The sequence below is a fragment of the Stenella coeruleoalba genome (genome assembly GCF_951394435.1).
Source record: "Stenella coeruleoalba genome assembly, chromosome: 3".
In the NCBI taxonomy this organism is placed as follows: Eukaryota; Metazoa; Chordata; class Mammalia; order Artiodactyla; family Delphinidae; genus Stenella; species Stenella coeruleoalba.
Genome location: NC_137148.1, coordinates 156202010 through 156216756, shown reverse-complemented (window position 1 = coordinate 156216756; position 14747 = coordinate 156202010). Strand labels below are relative to the sequence as shown.

The 14747-nt window shown below is 46.9% G+C and overlaps 1 protein-coding gene across 1 annotated transcript in view; it reads right to left on the bottom strand.

The window, feature by feature from the left end:
- Positions 1–200: 200 nt before the first annotated feature.
- RASGEF1C (RasGEF domain family member 1C) overlaps positions 201–14747 on the bottom strand; it is a gene marked incomplete at both ends in the record, with an annotated part of 32049 nt that continues 17502 nt past the window's right edge. Inside the window, 5 exons of the mRNA XM_079917034.1 lie at positions 201–225; positions 719–791; positions 7264–7387; positions 9413–9508; positions 14601–14696. Coding sequence (XP_079773160.1) covers positions 201–225; positions 719–791; positions 7264–7387; positions 9413–9508; positions 14601–14696 — 414 coding nt within the window. The remainder of the gene's footprint in view (positions 226–718; positions 792–7263; positions 7388–9412; positions 9509–14600; positions 14697–14747) is intronic.

Here is a 14747-nt window from a genome sequence, read left to right as displayed (position 1 = left end):
GGCTCCACAAAAGGTGGAGAAAGGTCTCCTGTGCTGTGTGGTCACTGTGATGGGCACCAGGCCACAGGGTCACGGTTTGCAAAGCAGCGAGGCACCAATGCCTCCTCCTCCCACTGGGCTGGCTGGGGCAGGGCGGCAGAAGGCTTCTGCTGGCTTCCTCTCCTCCTCCCCCCTCTCCTCCTCCTCCAGCTCAGTGCTTTTCACGTCTTCCCCAGAATAGAAGACCTGCAGATTTAAACACGCCGAGCGAGGGTGGTGAGAGCCTGCTGGCCCGGCCCGTGGCTATACTCCCGTCCAGCCCCCCACCCCACAGGGGCACGTGCAATCCTCTTGGCTCAGTCCTTGGAGCCCGCCACTGCGCATCATTTCCAACCTCCGCTCGGCTGTGTTAACAGGCCGAACAAGCAGGAGGTGGTGTGTGTCTCTCTGTCATAAGAGTATGGACTGGGGTTCCAGGCCCTGGGGCACACATCTCAACTGCCCACGGGGCAGCCTCCAGTCGTGGGGGATCGTGGTTCCAGCCTCTTCTCCCTACCCCAGCGCTTAAGTTCCTCCTCCACCTCTAAGACCCTGGTCTGACCTGCCCCCTCCCCACGGAGGGGCTCCCAGGAGGCTGACAACCGAGTGTAGATGAAGTCCCTCCACTCTGTCTTGGCCCCAAGCGCCCCACCTGCTCCCTCCACCTCCCTCCCACACTTGTCTTGGCACAGAGACTCACCTTAGAGATTTCCACCTCTCTTTTTCTGTTTGGTTCTCTGGACTCTCGCTTTCATAAGAAGCCAAATAAAGACCTAGTCAGAAAATGAAGTGATATTATGCATTTATGAGCCATGACAATAACCTCTTCTACACCCAGAGTCTCACCTGCTTTTTGTTTTTGAATTAAATTGTTGTTGGGAGGTAACTGTAGATTCACAAGCAATTGTAAGAAATAATACAGGGAGATCCGTGTATCTTTTACCCAGTTTCCCCCAATGGTAACCACTTGCTAGACTATAGGACAGGATCATCATCAGGATTTTGGCGCCGACACAGTCAAGATATAGAACATTCCATCACCACAAGGATCCCTCATGCTACCCTTTTATAGCCACACACACTTCCCTCCCATCCCCACACCTCTCTTAACCCCTGGCCACTACTAATCTGTTCCCTGTGTCTATATTTTGTCATTTCAAGAATGTGATATAAATGGAATCACACAGTATGTAACCTTTTGGGATTGACTCTTTTCACACTGTAATTCTCTAGAGATTCATCCATGCTGTAGTGTGTATCAGTGTGGTTCATTCCATTTTGTTGCTGAATAGTATTCCATACCATACTTTGTTTAACCATTCACCCACTGAAGGACATCTGTATGGTTTCCAGTGTTTGGCTGTGACAAATTAAGCTTCTGTAAACATTGGTGTATGAGTTTTTGTGCAAACTTGTAAATTCATTTCTCTGGAATAAATATATGCCCAAGAGTGTAATTGCTGAGTCACATAGTAGTTGCATATTTAGTTTTATAAGAAACTCTTTGTCTGGTTCTACATCCTGAAGATTTTCTCTTGCTTTTTTTTTCTAAAAGTTTTATAGTTTTACATTTTACATTCAAGCCTGTGATCCATTTTGATTTAATTTTTGCATAAAGTGTGAGACTTAGGTTGAAGTTCATTTTTTGCCCTATGGATGTCCAAATGCACCTGCACCATTTGTTGCAAAGACTATCTTTCCTCCACTGAATTGCTTTTGCACCTTTGTCAAGAATCACTGTGGGTCTCTTTATGGGTCCTCTATTCTGTTACATTGATCTATGTGTCTGTCCTGCAAACACCACACTGTCTTGAATACTGTAGCTATTCAAGCTATATTGGCCTTAATATTGGGTAGAGTGATTCCTCCTGTTTCATTCTTCTTTTTCAAAATTGTTTCAGCTATTTTTGTCCCTTTGCATTTTCATATAAACTTTAGAATAATCTTGTCTGTATCTATAAAAAATCTTCCTGGAATTTTGATAAGAATTGCATTAAATCTGTCCTGAAATTTGGAAAGGAGAACTGATATCTTTGCTATGTTGGAGTATTCCAATTTATGAATTCGTGTCTCTCCATTTATTTAGATCTTCTTTGATTTCTTTCATCAGCATTGTGTAGTTTTTAGCATACAAATTCTATACATGTTGTGTTAGATTTATACCTAAGCATTTCTTTTTTGATTGATTGTAAATGGTATTGCATATTTAATTTCAGTGAACTCATATTCATTGTGAGTACATGGAAATAAAATGATTTTTGCTTGTTTATTTTGTATTCTGTGATGCCTGCTGAACTCATTTTGTTCTAGGAGTTTTTATGGATCCCTTGGGATTTTTTACATCTTCTGCAAATAGGGGCAGTGTTAATTCCTTTCTGATATGTATGTCTTTTATTCCTTTTCTTGCCTTATTGCACTGACTAGGTCTTCCACCAATGTTGAATAGGAGTTGTGAGAGTAGACATCCTTGAGTTGTTACCAATCTTAGTGGGAAAGCATTCCATCTTTCACCATTAAATATGATGTTAGCTGAAGGGTTTTTGTAGATGCAATTTATCAAGTTGGTAAATTCCCTTCTATTCTTATTTTTCTGAGAGTTTTTACCATGCACGGGTGTTGAAATTTGTCAAATGCTTTTTCTCCACTGATTGACACAATCTAGTTTTTTTTTGTTCTTTGACCTGTTAGTATGGTGGATTATATTGGCTGATTTTCAAATATTGAATAGCCTTGCATTTCTGGAATAAGGCCACTCGGTCATGATATATGATTATCTTTATATTTTGCTGAATTATACTTGCTAATATTTTCTTAGGGATTTTTTGCATCTATATTCATGAGGGATTAATCTGGGTAGAGTGTGTTATCTGTACTGTCTTTGTCCAGTTTTCATATCACGATAATACTAGCTTCATAAAATAAACTGGGACGTTCCCTCCTCTTCTTTTTTCTGAAGGAGATTGTGCAGAGTTGGTGTTACTTCATTAAATATTTGGTAGAATTCTCTAGTGTAACTATCTGGGCTCAGACATTTCATTTTGGCATGTTTTTAAATGAAAATTTCAATTTCCCTATTAGCTATAGGGTTATTCAAATTATCTATTTTATGTTGAGTTGTGGCAGTTTGTGTTTTTTGAAGAATTGGTCCATTTCATCTAAATTGTTAAATTTACATGCATAGAGTTGTTCATAGTATTTTCTTACAAGTCTTTTGATGTTGGCAGAGTCTGTACCCTATTTCATTCCCGATACTAGTAGTTTCTGTCTTCTCTCTCTTTTTCTTTGTCAAGAAGTTCTTTGCTAGAGGATGGAAATTTTATTGTGCTTTTCAAAGAACCAGCTCTTCAATTAACTTTTAAAAATTGTTCTGTTTTCTGTTTCATTGATTTCTGTTCTCTTGTGCTCTTATTTCCTTCCTTCTGCTGACTTTTGGTTTATTTTGCTCCTCTTTTTCTAGGTTCTGGGGGTGGGAACTTAGATGATTGATTTGAGGTGTTTCCTTTTTTTTCTAATGTATGCGTTACATGCTGTAAAATTCCCTCTCATCCCTGCTTTAGCTGCACCCTGCAAATTTTGATAGCATTTTCATTTAGTTCAATTTTAAAAAAAATTTCCTTGAGACTTCTTAACTCATGGATTATTTAGAATTGTGTTGTTTAGATTATAAGTGTTTGGACATTTTCCAGTTATCTTATGTTATTGATTTCTAGCTTGATTCCACTGTGATCACATGCTGTGAACACATGCTGTATGATTTCAATTACTTTAATTTTGTTGCACTTAGGATATGGTCTATCTTGGTATATGTTCATGGGCAAATAAAAAAATGTGTATTCTGCTGTAGTTGTATGGAATGTTCTATAAATGTCTATTAGATCCTATTGTTTGATGGTATTGGTGAGTTCTGCTATGTCTTTGCTGATTTTCTGTCTAGTTGTTATATTAATTGTTAAGAGAGGGTGTTGAAATCTCCAAACTATAATTGTGGATCTATTTATTTCTCCTTTCAGTTCTATTGGGTTTTGCTTCATAAATATTGCAACTCTGTTGTTTGGTAGATACACATTTAGGATTGCTATATCTTCTTGGGAGACTGACAATTTTGTCATTACATAATGTCCCTCTCTGCCTCTGGAAATTTTCTTTCCTCTGAAGTATACTTTATCTGATATTCTTATTGCCATTTCTGCTTTCTTTTGATTAATGTGTCCCCATCCTTTTACTTTTTAACCTGTCTACATCATTATATTTGAAATGAGTTTCATGTAGGCAGCATATAGTTGGGTCATATTTTTAATTTATTCTGCCAGCCTCTGTCTTTTACTTGTTGTATTTGGACCACTTACATTCAATATAAGTATTGATATGTTAGAGCTTATGTCTGCCTATTTATTTATTATTTTCTATTTGTTCTGTGTTTTGTTTTTCTTCTCTTTCTGTGGGTTACCTGAACAGTTTTTAGAATTCAATTTTGACTTATCTACAGTAAATTCCTAAAGGATATTTTCACTGGATATAGAATTATGGGTTGGCAGTTGTTTTCTTTCAGCACTTGAAAAATGTGCCACTGCCTCTGGCTATGGTTTCTGATGGGGAACCTGATGTCATTTGAATTGTTTTTCTCCTATAGGTAAAGTATCATTTCTCTCTCAGTGCTTTCAAGATTTGTTTCTTTTTCTTTAGTTGCCAGAAGTTTGACTATGATGAGTCTTGGTATGGGTTTCTTTGGGTTTATCCTGTTTGGGATTCACTCAGTTCCTTGAATCTGTAGGTTTATGTCTTTTCCACATTTGGGAAATTTCCAGGCATTACTTCTTCAAGTACTCTTCAACCATACCCAATTTGTCCTCTCCTTCCCAGACTCTGATGACATGAGTGTTAGATCTTTTGTTATAGTCCCACTGGTCCCTGGGGCTCTGGTACAGTCTATATTTTTCTCTGTTGTTCAGATTGTAAAATTTCTATTGTTTTATCTTCCAGCTCACTGATTCTTTCCTCTGTCCTCTCCATTATGCTGTTGAACCCATCCGTTCAGTTTTTTTATTTTAGTTATTGCACTTTTCAGTTCTAAAATTTCCATTTGGTTCTTCCTTATATCTCCTGTTTCTCTGCTGAGATTTTCTATATTTTCACTTGTTTCAGGGAGCCTGAGACTGACTGGATTGCCAGCATGCCCTGTCAGGGGAGGTCTGATGGAGCTGAGGGCAGGGCCAGGCTTTTGTCAGAGGCTTTTACCATCCCAGTTGGGGCCCAATACATCTTAAGTCCCTTCTCTTGAATTTCTCAGCTCTTTTGGGGAGGTAGAGGGAAGGATAGGAAGAAGAGAAGATCAAAAGGGAAGGTGCTTCTCTCTAAGGGTATTCCAGAAGGGCCGGGATTTTATTTGCAAGTTCATAGCTGTCTGTCTGACTGGCACACAGCAGACTCTCTAGAAGTATTGTTGACTGAAGGAGTGAATGAAATGCCCCCACCCCACCTCTGCCCTTCCTGCCTCTAGACTCTCCCGACCTCTCTCCTAATGTGCCTTTGACACATTTTATTGCCCAAGTTCCACTGGGTAATGACAACAGTCATCATAATAACTAGTGTAGTAGGTTGAATAATGGGTCCCAGAGATATTTAGGTCCTAATCCCCTGAATATGCCCTTTTGGGACTTTGCAGATGTGATTTAATTAAGGATCTGGAGATGAGGAGATTATCTGGGTGGGCCCTAAATGCAATCACAGGTGTCCTTATAAGAGAGAAAGGGGGAGATGACTACAGAAGGCAATATGATGATGGAAGCAGAGGCTGGAGTAATGTACTTTGAAGACGGAAGGAGGGGCTACAAGCCAAGGAATTCAGGCAGCCATTAGAAGTCATAAAAGGCCAAGAAATGGATTCTCCCACCAGAGCCTCCAGAAATAACCAGCTCTGCCAACACCTCTATTTTAGCCCAGTGTAACTGATTTCAGACTTGCTAACTTCTGTAATCATAAGAGGCTAAATTTATGTTGTTCTGAGGCACTAAATTTGTGGTGATTTGCCACAGCACCAGTAGAAACTAATACAACTAGTATTGATTGAGTGCAGTCCTGTGGGCTTTGCTTGTGTCACGTCAATTAATTCTCACCATGGCCCTGGGAAGTAGTTTCTCTCATTACCTCATTACCTACCCTTTAGAGATGCAGTAGGTGAGGCTTAGAGAGGGTGAGAAAGCTGCCCAGGGTAACACAGCTTCTGGGGTGGGAGCAGCCAGGCTGGTTTATCCATCAGGCTGCTGAGCTTCTCATGTATGTGGAGTAGGGGAGACTCCAGATATGGATGAGACCCCCCAAAATTACTGGCTCCAAAATATAAAAAATAAAATGGCAAAATTGGAAGTATTAACGATTCAGAAGCAAGTCATTAAAAAGTCCTTCCTCCTAATTTTTTATTTTTGGCAGAAAATGTTTTCCTGGGCATGGGTGTGGGTCCCTGTGTAAAATGCCTGCCATGACAAGGAGCCAGGCCTCCTGTGTGCTGAGCAGGGTTCTCCCAGGGTGGTACCAGGGCATCCTGCATCCAGAGAGCAGCTAACCATGGGGCCACTCTGCTCCCCACAGGGTCCATCAACTCAGCCAGATGACTGTTTGCTTCTCCAGCACTTTCTCTTCTGGAGGAGGGAGCTCCAGGAGTATGCTCATTTAGCAAATTCATAAGCAAATCTGTTGTGTCTGACAAATGATCGGATGGAAATACTGACTATTTAAGGGGACAGACATCAACAGTGCTCTGGAGAAAGGATGCCTCGTTTCATGCTGGTGTGTATTACACATGAACACACACACATACACAGGTACACACTCACACACGCAAACATGCGCATGCACACACCAGGTGTGGAAAGACCCATGGTCAGCCTAGTACTTTGCCACCCCCACATGAGCCCTGGAAGGGCTATTTTTATCATCATGCCCACTTTCCTGATGAGGAAATTAGGGTCAGACATCGTTCAGATTTACAATGTCCAATGGCATCCAAACTGTGCCTGGGGGAAGCCTGGCCTTGGGGGCCCAACCTGCAGCTCCTCAGGCCCTGTCCTGTGCTCTGGGGGTAGCAACTATTCAGTTGGGGGATGCAGACTTCCCTGCTTCCTTGTAGACCTAGCACACATGGGCGTGGTACATCCCTGCTCAGAGCAGGGGCCCTGAATGGTGATGTGACCAAGAGACCACCCACGAGTTCTGTGGCTGGGGGTCAGGGAGGCCATGGGGCCACCTTACCATCCTCGCTGAAGATGGGAGCAGTGTGCAGGTAGTGGGTGATGCTGGGGTCTTGCTCGAAGGGACACTCCACTTGTTTCCATGTGATGAACTCTCCTACTTGCTTGGCCAGCTCCAGAAATTTCTGCCAGGGACACAGAGACACAAAACGATGCACCCTGAGTGCCTGGAGGTCACCTGTGACAGTGGGGCCGGCCCTGGCCCAGTGTCTCTCATCATCCCCAGTGACGCCTGCCTCTAGGGTGGGCAAGGTGGGACACGGGGCAGAAAAATGATGGAATCACCCATCAGGAAATCTGGACGTTTGTCACATTTCTTCATTCTCTCTGAAGAATTTGCTATGCCCAGCACCTAGGGTTCACCTGTCCCCCTTGTCATGGCGAGAGAGCAGCCTTGGGCTATGCCATCAGCAGGCAGTGCATTTAGCTAGAGGTGACTATTACTTTAGTTTCATTCTGTTTATCTTTGTGGTTATCTCAACTAATGGCAAGAGATATATCCTTACTTACAGCAACTTTGTTTACATAGAGAATGAGGCGAATACATTTAAATAAATGTATTTAAGTAAAATTTAATTCATTTAAGTAGAATTTTAATTGAGTAAAATTTAAGTACATTTATTTAAGATTTTAAAAACTGCTAACTTAAAGCAGGATTTTAAATACAAAGCTGTGACTGGGTGAGAACCCCACTCTGTGGCATTCTTTGATCAGCCTTGGTGTCTGCCCCCAGTCCCCACTGCCCATGCCCCAGGATCTGGGGCCATATGAGTACCTGTCTTCTTGCCCCTCACTGCTCCCCCACCCATCATTCCGCCCAGGCCTTGATTCTGAGGACCAATTCAAGAAAGGCAAGAGACAGAGTGTGCGTTGGGACCAACTGGAGAGTGAGCTCCCAGGCCCCCTTGGCCCCTGCAGTCTCTCCCAAGCCCAGCCTCTTCCATGTCGCCTCCAGCCTGGACTGCCCCCTGGGATGCAGAGCCCAGGCATCCTGCTGGACTGGGCTTCCTCCAGCTATGCCGGACCCTACGGGTAACCAGACCTGTGGACAGCATGTGAAGGTCTGCTGGGGTGTCCATGTGAAGCCTCACAGCAGAGGCAGCTCCAGGCCAAAAGGCCCAGGCATTCATTGTGGGCCCTGTCAGCAGGAGACACGTGCAGAGACTTTGGGGGGCCATGTGGCATGTCCACTCCTCCTAGCCACTCTGTGTGGTCATGGTGGCAGCCCTGTTTCACAGAAGGAGAGACTGAGACTTGGACAGAGCGAGGGGCTGGCCCAGGACTGGTGCCCCTTGGAGTTGGAGGCTGAGTGGGGCAAGCAGTAGGGTAGGGCTGGCCCTCTCACAGGAGAAAAGCCCCTTCTTTCCTGTGGATTGGGGGGTACCACTGCTCATGGCATGCTCTGTCTGACTCAGTGACCATCTGCTGTCACCATCCTGTGCCCTTGGGGCTCCTGGGTCCCATTCCTCCCCCTCCCCATGCCTAGCCCACCAGCCACTTCGAGACGTACATGCTGGGTAAGCTTGTATGTGGTGTCGAGACATGGAGTGGATCAGCCTGGTCTTGCTTCTAAAGAGCTTGGGGACTTGGGTGCTGTGACTGAGGGATAATAGCCCGCTATAGAAGGGGCCTCTCTCCTCCTGTGAGGTCAAGGGGAACTTCCTGGAAGAGGGAACATTTGAGCTGACAGTGATGAGTGTCTGCAGAGGGAGAGGAAGTCTTTCTCTCCTTCCCACTCTGCCTGACACTTCCTCCTGTTGCTAAGGGCTCCTACTTTGGAAGGCCTCTCCTGACCGTGAACTGTGCCCCTGTGCAGCTCCTGTCACAGCACCATGTCAATTGTCACTGTGGGTCTGCAGGGCTGTCTTTCTTGCCAGCCTGGGGCTCCTTAAGGACTGAAAATGATGCTACTTCACCTAGACATGAGGCCTGCGCAGAGTGGGGGTCAATGCCTTCATGAGCCTCAGTCTCTTCCTATGGAAGATGTGGGGAGACCCCAATAATCCCACTCTGATGTTGGCTGCAAACTGCTGCACTCTGCCTCGGAGTTCTCCTTTAATCCAACCATTCAGGGCCAGAAATCCTGCTCTGGGAGCTTTTATCAGCCTGCTTAACTAGGTGGCAGGCCCTCCAAGGCCCCTGGACCCTACCTCAAAGTTGATGTGTCCATTGGGGAGGCGGTTGGCACAGCCTTCGTTTAGGAAGTAGATGTCTTTGATGAGCAGGCTGAAGAAGGGGATGACGATCTGGAAGGGAGAGGGTGCAGGTCAGCCCTCAGTTGGCCTCCCCACAGTGGCTGCATAGGAGAGAGGCAGCCTTGCCAGCAGCCACCTGCCCCAGGGACCTCAGATACAACACCAGGATGCAGAATGTGGGAGAGACTTCCCACCTGGGCAAGGCTGGCCAGCCTCAGGGCTTCATGGGCCATAGGCTACGTAGTACGTACCATGGGGAGCAATGTGGAAACCACAAAGAAAGGAGGCACAAACTAGGGCCAGACCATTTCTTTCCAAGTCCCACCAGACCCCAGTGCAGTGCTGATTGAGCTCCTACTGTATACAATGCCATTCCCCTTCCTGTTGGGGCTGGGTGAAAGATGCATAGTTTCAGTGGCCTTTGAACATTTCTCCCATCGTCTGTTGGGAAAGGCCAATGGGAACTTCTCCCCACAGTCCAGGGGTCCACAGACTTAGGTCTCCTGACTCATGTGCCCCAGGAGGAATGGAGTGTGCCGAGCACACTTAAATATAAAATAAAAATTTTAGAAAAGAATAAATATACTGAAATAGAAAAATATTTTTTTTAAGTTTTGGTTTTATGAATCAAAAAATATGCTAATGGAATGTGAATTATCTGCTGTGAAATTCTGTGGCCTCTTTTAAAAATATACATTTAACAATTTGCCATTCTATGTCTTTCTTGATGCTAAAGATCTGATGCTGCTGCACTATGGTAAGGCTGAAAGCATCCCTACTCTGGTTCCTGAAGGGACAGGCTTATGTGCTCAGCCTGAGAAGGATGGGGTCTCTGTGTTTCACTGTCAGATGTCTTGTTTCTCCCTCCTTGTTCCATACCTGCTAACCCCTAGAGAAAGGAGTCCAACTGGTGACAGCTCAGACTACTCTTGGGGAACCAGCTGGGTCTACCTTGTGTTGTGGGTTGAACTGTGTCCCTCAAAAAGTTATGTTCAAGGACTTCCCTGGTGGTGCAGTGGTTAAGAATCCGCCTGCCAATGCAGGGGACACAGGTTCGATCCCTGGTCCGGGAAGATCCCACATGACACGGAGCAACTAAGCCCTTGTGCCAAAACTACTGAGCCTATGCTCTAGAGTCTGCAAGCCACAACTGCTGAAGCCTACTGAAGCCAACTGCTACAACTACTGAAGCCCACGGGCCTAGAGCCCATGCTCCACCACAAGAGAAGCCCGCGCACCACAACGAAGAGTAGCCCCCACTTGCCACAACTAGAGGAAGCCCGTGCGCAGCAACGAAGACTCAATGCAGCCAAAAATAGAAAGAAAAAAAGTTATGTTCATGTCCTAAACCCCCCAGTGCCTATGAATGGGAACTTATTTGGAGATAGAGTCTTTGCTATGGATGGAATCAAATGGAGATGAGGCCACATGGATTAGGTGGGCTGGTATTTTTATAAAAAGAGGGAAATTTGGACACACACAGGGAAGGTAGTCATGTGACAACAGAGACATAGATGGGAATGATGCAGCCACTAGCCAAGGAGTGCCTATGGCCATCAGAAGCTGAAAGAGGCAAAGAAGAATCCTCCCCTAGAGCCTTTGGAGGGAGCATGGCCCTTCCAACCTTGATTTTGGCCTCTGGCCTCCAGAACTGTAAGAGAATACATTTCTGCTGTTCTAAGCTACCTAGTTTATGTGCTTTGTTATGTCAGCCCAGGAAACTAACACATCTGCTCTGCCCTTAGGCTCCAGAGCTGGGCACATGTGGCCAGGCCAGCTAGTGCCGGCTTCCAGCCCATCACCCTTAGGCCCAGGCACCAGGCCCTGACACTTCTGGCTCAGGGACTGCCTAGGTCATTCCCCAACCAAGCTGACAAGGGCTTTGATGTGAGGACCTGGGCACTGACCACTCGGCACAGCATAGAAGCATGGATGGCTCAGCTGGGCGGGGCAGATGGGGAAACCAAGGTCCATAGAGTGGTAGGGCCTGGCAAAAGGTCCAGCTAGTGATCACCAGGGCCAGGACCAGAGCCAGGTTTAGCAGGGTTTGTCCAAAACTGAGGGGTTTCCTGGGATGCAGGACTTGTGATACTAAACCTGGGGCAGTCCTAGGCAAACTGGGATGAACTGGTCACCCTAGATTTATGTCACTTCCACAAACATTTGCTCATGTCTTCTCTATGCTAGGTGCCGGGGCTTGGGGGACAGTGAGAGTGTGTCACACACATTCATTCCTGATCCCAGTATAGTGGGAGACAGTCAAGGGAACAACCTACAAAACAAGGAAGCCTCATCTTGGCTTCCCCCACGCTGGCTTTAGTCCCTTGCTGTGCTCTCAAAGAGTGTCTCCACTTACGCCCGTGTCACCGGGGCATTGGTGGTGGGCCTGAGTGCTTCACTGTGCTGAGGTATATACACATGAGATCATGTTTCATCCTCATCACTGTTCTGTGAAATAGGGCTTTTATGACCCCACGTCACAGATGAGGAAGCTGAGACTCAGACAGGTTAAGTAACTCATAGAAGCTCACACAACAGTAAGTAGTGGATGCAGGACTAGGACTCTGCTCCAGAGCCCCTGTCCTGTCTTCTTCCTCACTGTGCCAAGAGGGAGGGTGGTCTCTATCCATCTCCCACCATCCACACTGGTGCTGAGTCCCTGGTCCAGTTCTTGTGCATGATGGCTGAATTGAGTTGGAATGGGGAGACCCACTGAGACGGGCAAGGGTGGGGATTAAGGGCTGTGGGACTCTGGGGACAGAGACGGCTCCTCATGGGCCTGGTGCAGGTTTCCTGGTGGCAGGGCCATTGAAGTGGTCCTCTGGGTAGCAGCATTTTCCATGTGTGAGAATTTTTCACCACTTCTGTCTGTTCACATGACTGTAAACCTGGGCCATTGTTTTCTGGACCTGAGCATTTCCATCAGAACCCAGCTCAACCTGGAGGGCACCCAGAGAAGCCTGTGTGGAGGGTGCTTTGTCACAGAGACTAGGGGAGAGTGAGGGGCAGACAGGAGCCAGCCATAGGCAGGAAGAAAACACAAAGTGACCTCCTGGCCTCAAAGTTTCAGCTGGGGGCACTGGGAGACTGCGAGAGCATCTGCAAGCTTCTTTCCCTCCTTCCCTACTTCATTTCCTCCCTCTTTCCTTCCCTCTCACCCTCCCTCCCTTTTTTCTTCCTTCCAACCTCCAGCCTTCCATTCTTCTATCTTTCCTTCCTCCCTTCCTTGCACACTTCCATCCATCTATCTATCCTTCCTTCCATCCATTCTTCCATCCATCCATCCATCCGTCCATCCATCCTCCAACCTTCCATCCATTCATGAAGGAACTTCTGTGGATCTAGCCCATGGTCCATAACTCCCTGGAAGTTAGAGGAGAATGCAGTGAAACTAAGTGCACAGCTCTGTCAGTCTCCCACTTATAGCCCCAGACCTAAATGCACAGCGTCCCAGCACCCCAGAGCTAGAAGGGGTGCAGAGAGCGGGAGCACAAAGTCCCAGTCTGTTCACTCTGCTTTCAGGGTAGAAGGAAAAGAGTGTAGAGCACCAGTGCTGTGACTGACACCTCAGTCCAAAGGCTGCAGCCTCCTCTAGGCACCCCCACCCACAGTCCAACTCCTGGGCCAGAAACCAGTACCCCTGTGACTGCCACATGGTACCTGTGCCCCGAGGACGGAAGGTAGAAAAGACTGGGAGACTTAGAGTCTGATTCCTGGCTCTGTTGCCTACTTGCTGAGTGACTTGGCTAGTGAGGGCTCCTCTCTGAGAATCAGTCTTCTAATGCAGAAAGTGGCAATGCTGAAGTCTACCCCATGGAATAGTTGTCAGAATTAAATTGGGAGATGGTGGTCAAGTGGCCCTCATGCGGTGGGTGCTCAGTGAAGCGAGAGTACCCCTGCTGCCCTGGTTTTCCAGCTTCCTGGCTCCCGGGGGACAGGCTCACCTGCCCTGGGACTTGAGGACATGCCTTGCTGAGTGCTGCACCCCTGCACCAGGCTCCCCGGGACCCAGCATTGCTGAAGTGCTGACAGCCTGAACAGGAAGGGTCAGCTGGACAGGACATGGCCAACAGTGTGGCCTGGGTCTGCGCATAATCTGTGCTCTGCGGGGAGGAGGCTGGGAAGGCCTGGTGGGTTGCACGAGCATGCATATCTCAGCCTGCTCCCCAAACCCGACCACATATGCATCCAATACGATCACAGAGTCACTTCGAATTTCAAGAACAGCAACTGGTTCTATTATCCCGTGAGCTGGAAGCAACTTCCACAAACTATGGTGGGGCCCTGATTCCACCAATGTTCCTGCAAGAGACCAGACTGAAAAGGCACAGCAAGTCTTGCTGTTTTCTCCCCATGGAGATGAACGACTCTAATCATCAAGCTGGTGACAGGTTTTAAGCTGGCGGATCATGGCAATCCCAGGACCTGGGATGGTTTCTTGTATCAGAGGCCACTAGGAGAATTTGGAGGAGAAACAAAATTGATCAGGATGACCAAATGCCCTCCAAATGCAAATGTATAAGAACAAGATCTGTGAAAATGCAATTCTGTGGCAAGAAGCCACAGAATTTTGGTTTAGTCATTTCCAAAAACATAAATGTGATCTGAGGCCACATCAATGAAGGTATTGCCTTTAGGATAAGGAGGTGTAAGACCCTATGTACTTGGAACCACAATTTGATCTGAAACAGAGGGACCCTGACAAATGGAGCTGTTCAGAGAACAAAGGGACCCAAGAAGGGAGGGAACTGGAGACCACAGCATGGCAGGGCAGGCCTGGGGCTGCTGACTCAGGAGGAGAGAGGGAGGTGGGGCCTGGGGCTCAGAAGGACTGGTGGCTGGAAGAGGGAATGGCCTTACTCTGTGTGGTCCTCTGGAGAGGACAGCCCCAGGTGGCTGACACAACCCCACAAGGCAGCACTTGCTACCAGTTAGAGCTGCTGGGGGGTGGGTTGATCTGTTTGGGGAGGTGGTGAGTTCCCTATACTGGAAGCATGCGAGCAAGGTGACACGACTCTCTTATTATAGATGCTGCAGAAGGGCAGGGGATTGGACCAGATGACCTTCAAGTCACCACCCCACCTGGGCCTAGGTGGTCTGGAGCAGGGAGGGGCTCTGAGGGCTGGGCAAGCCTCTGACCTACCTTCTCTCGGCTGCTGTGGGCGGTCAGGGAGCGGTGGGCTGCCCCGCGCAGGGCTGTTCTATAGTTGCAGAAATTCCCTGTTGGGTCCATCTGGTGCTGGAAGGAGATAGGGAGGCATTTGGGCAACTGTGTCCTGGGGATGGCTGG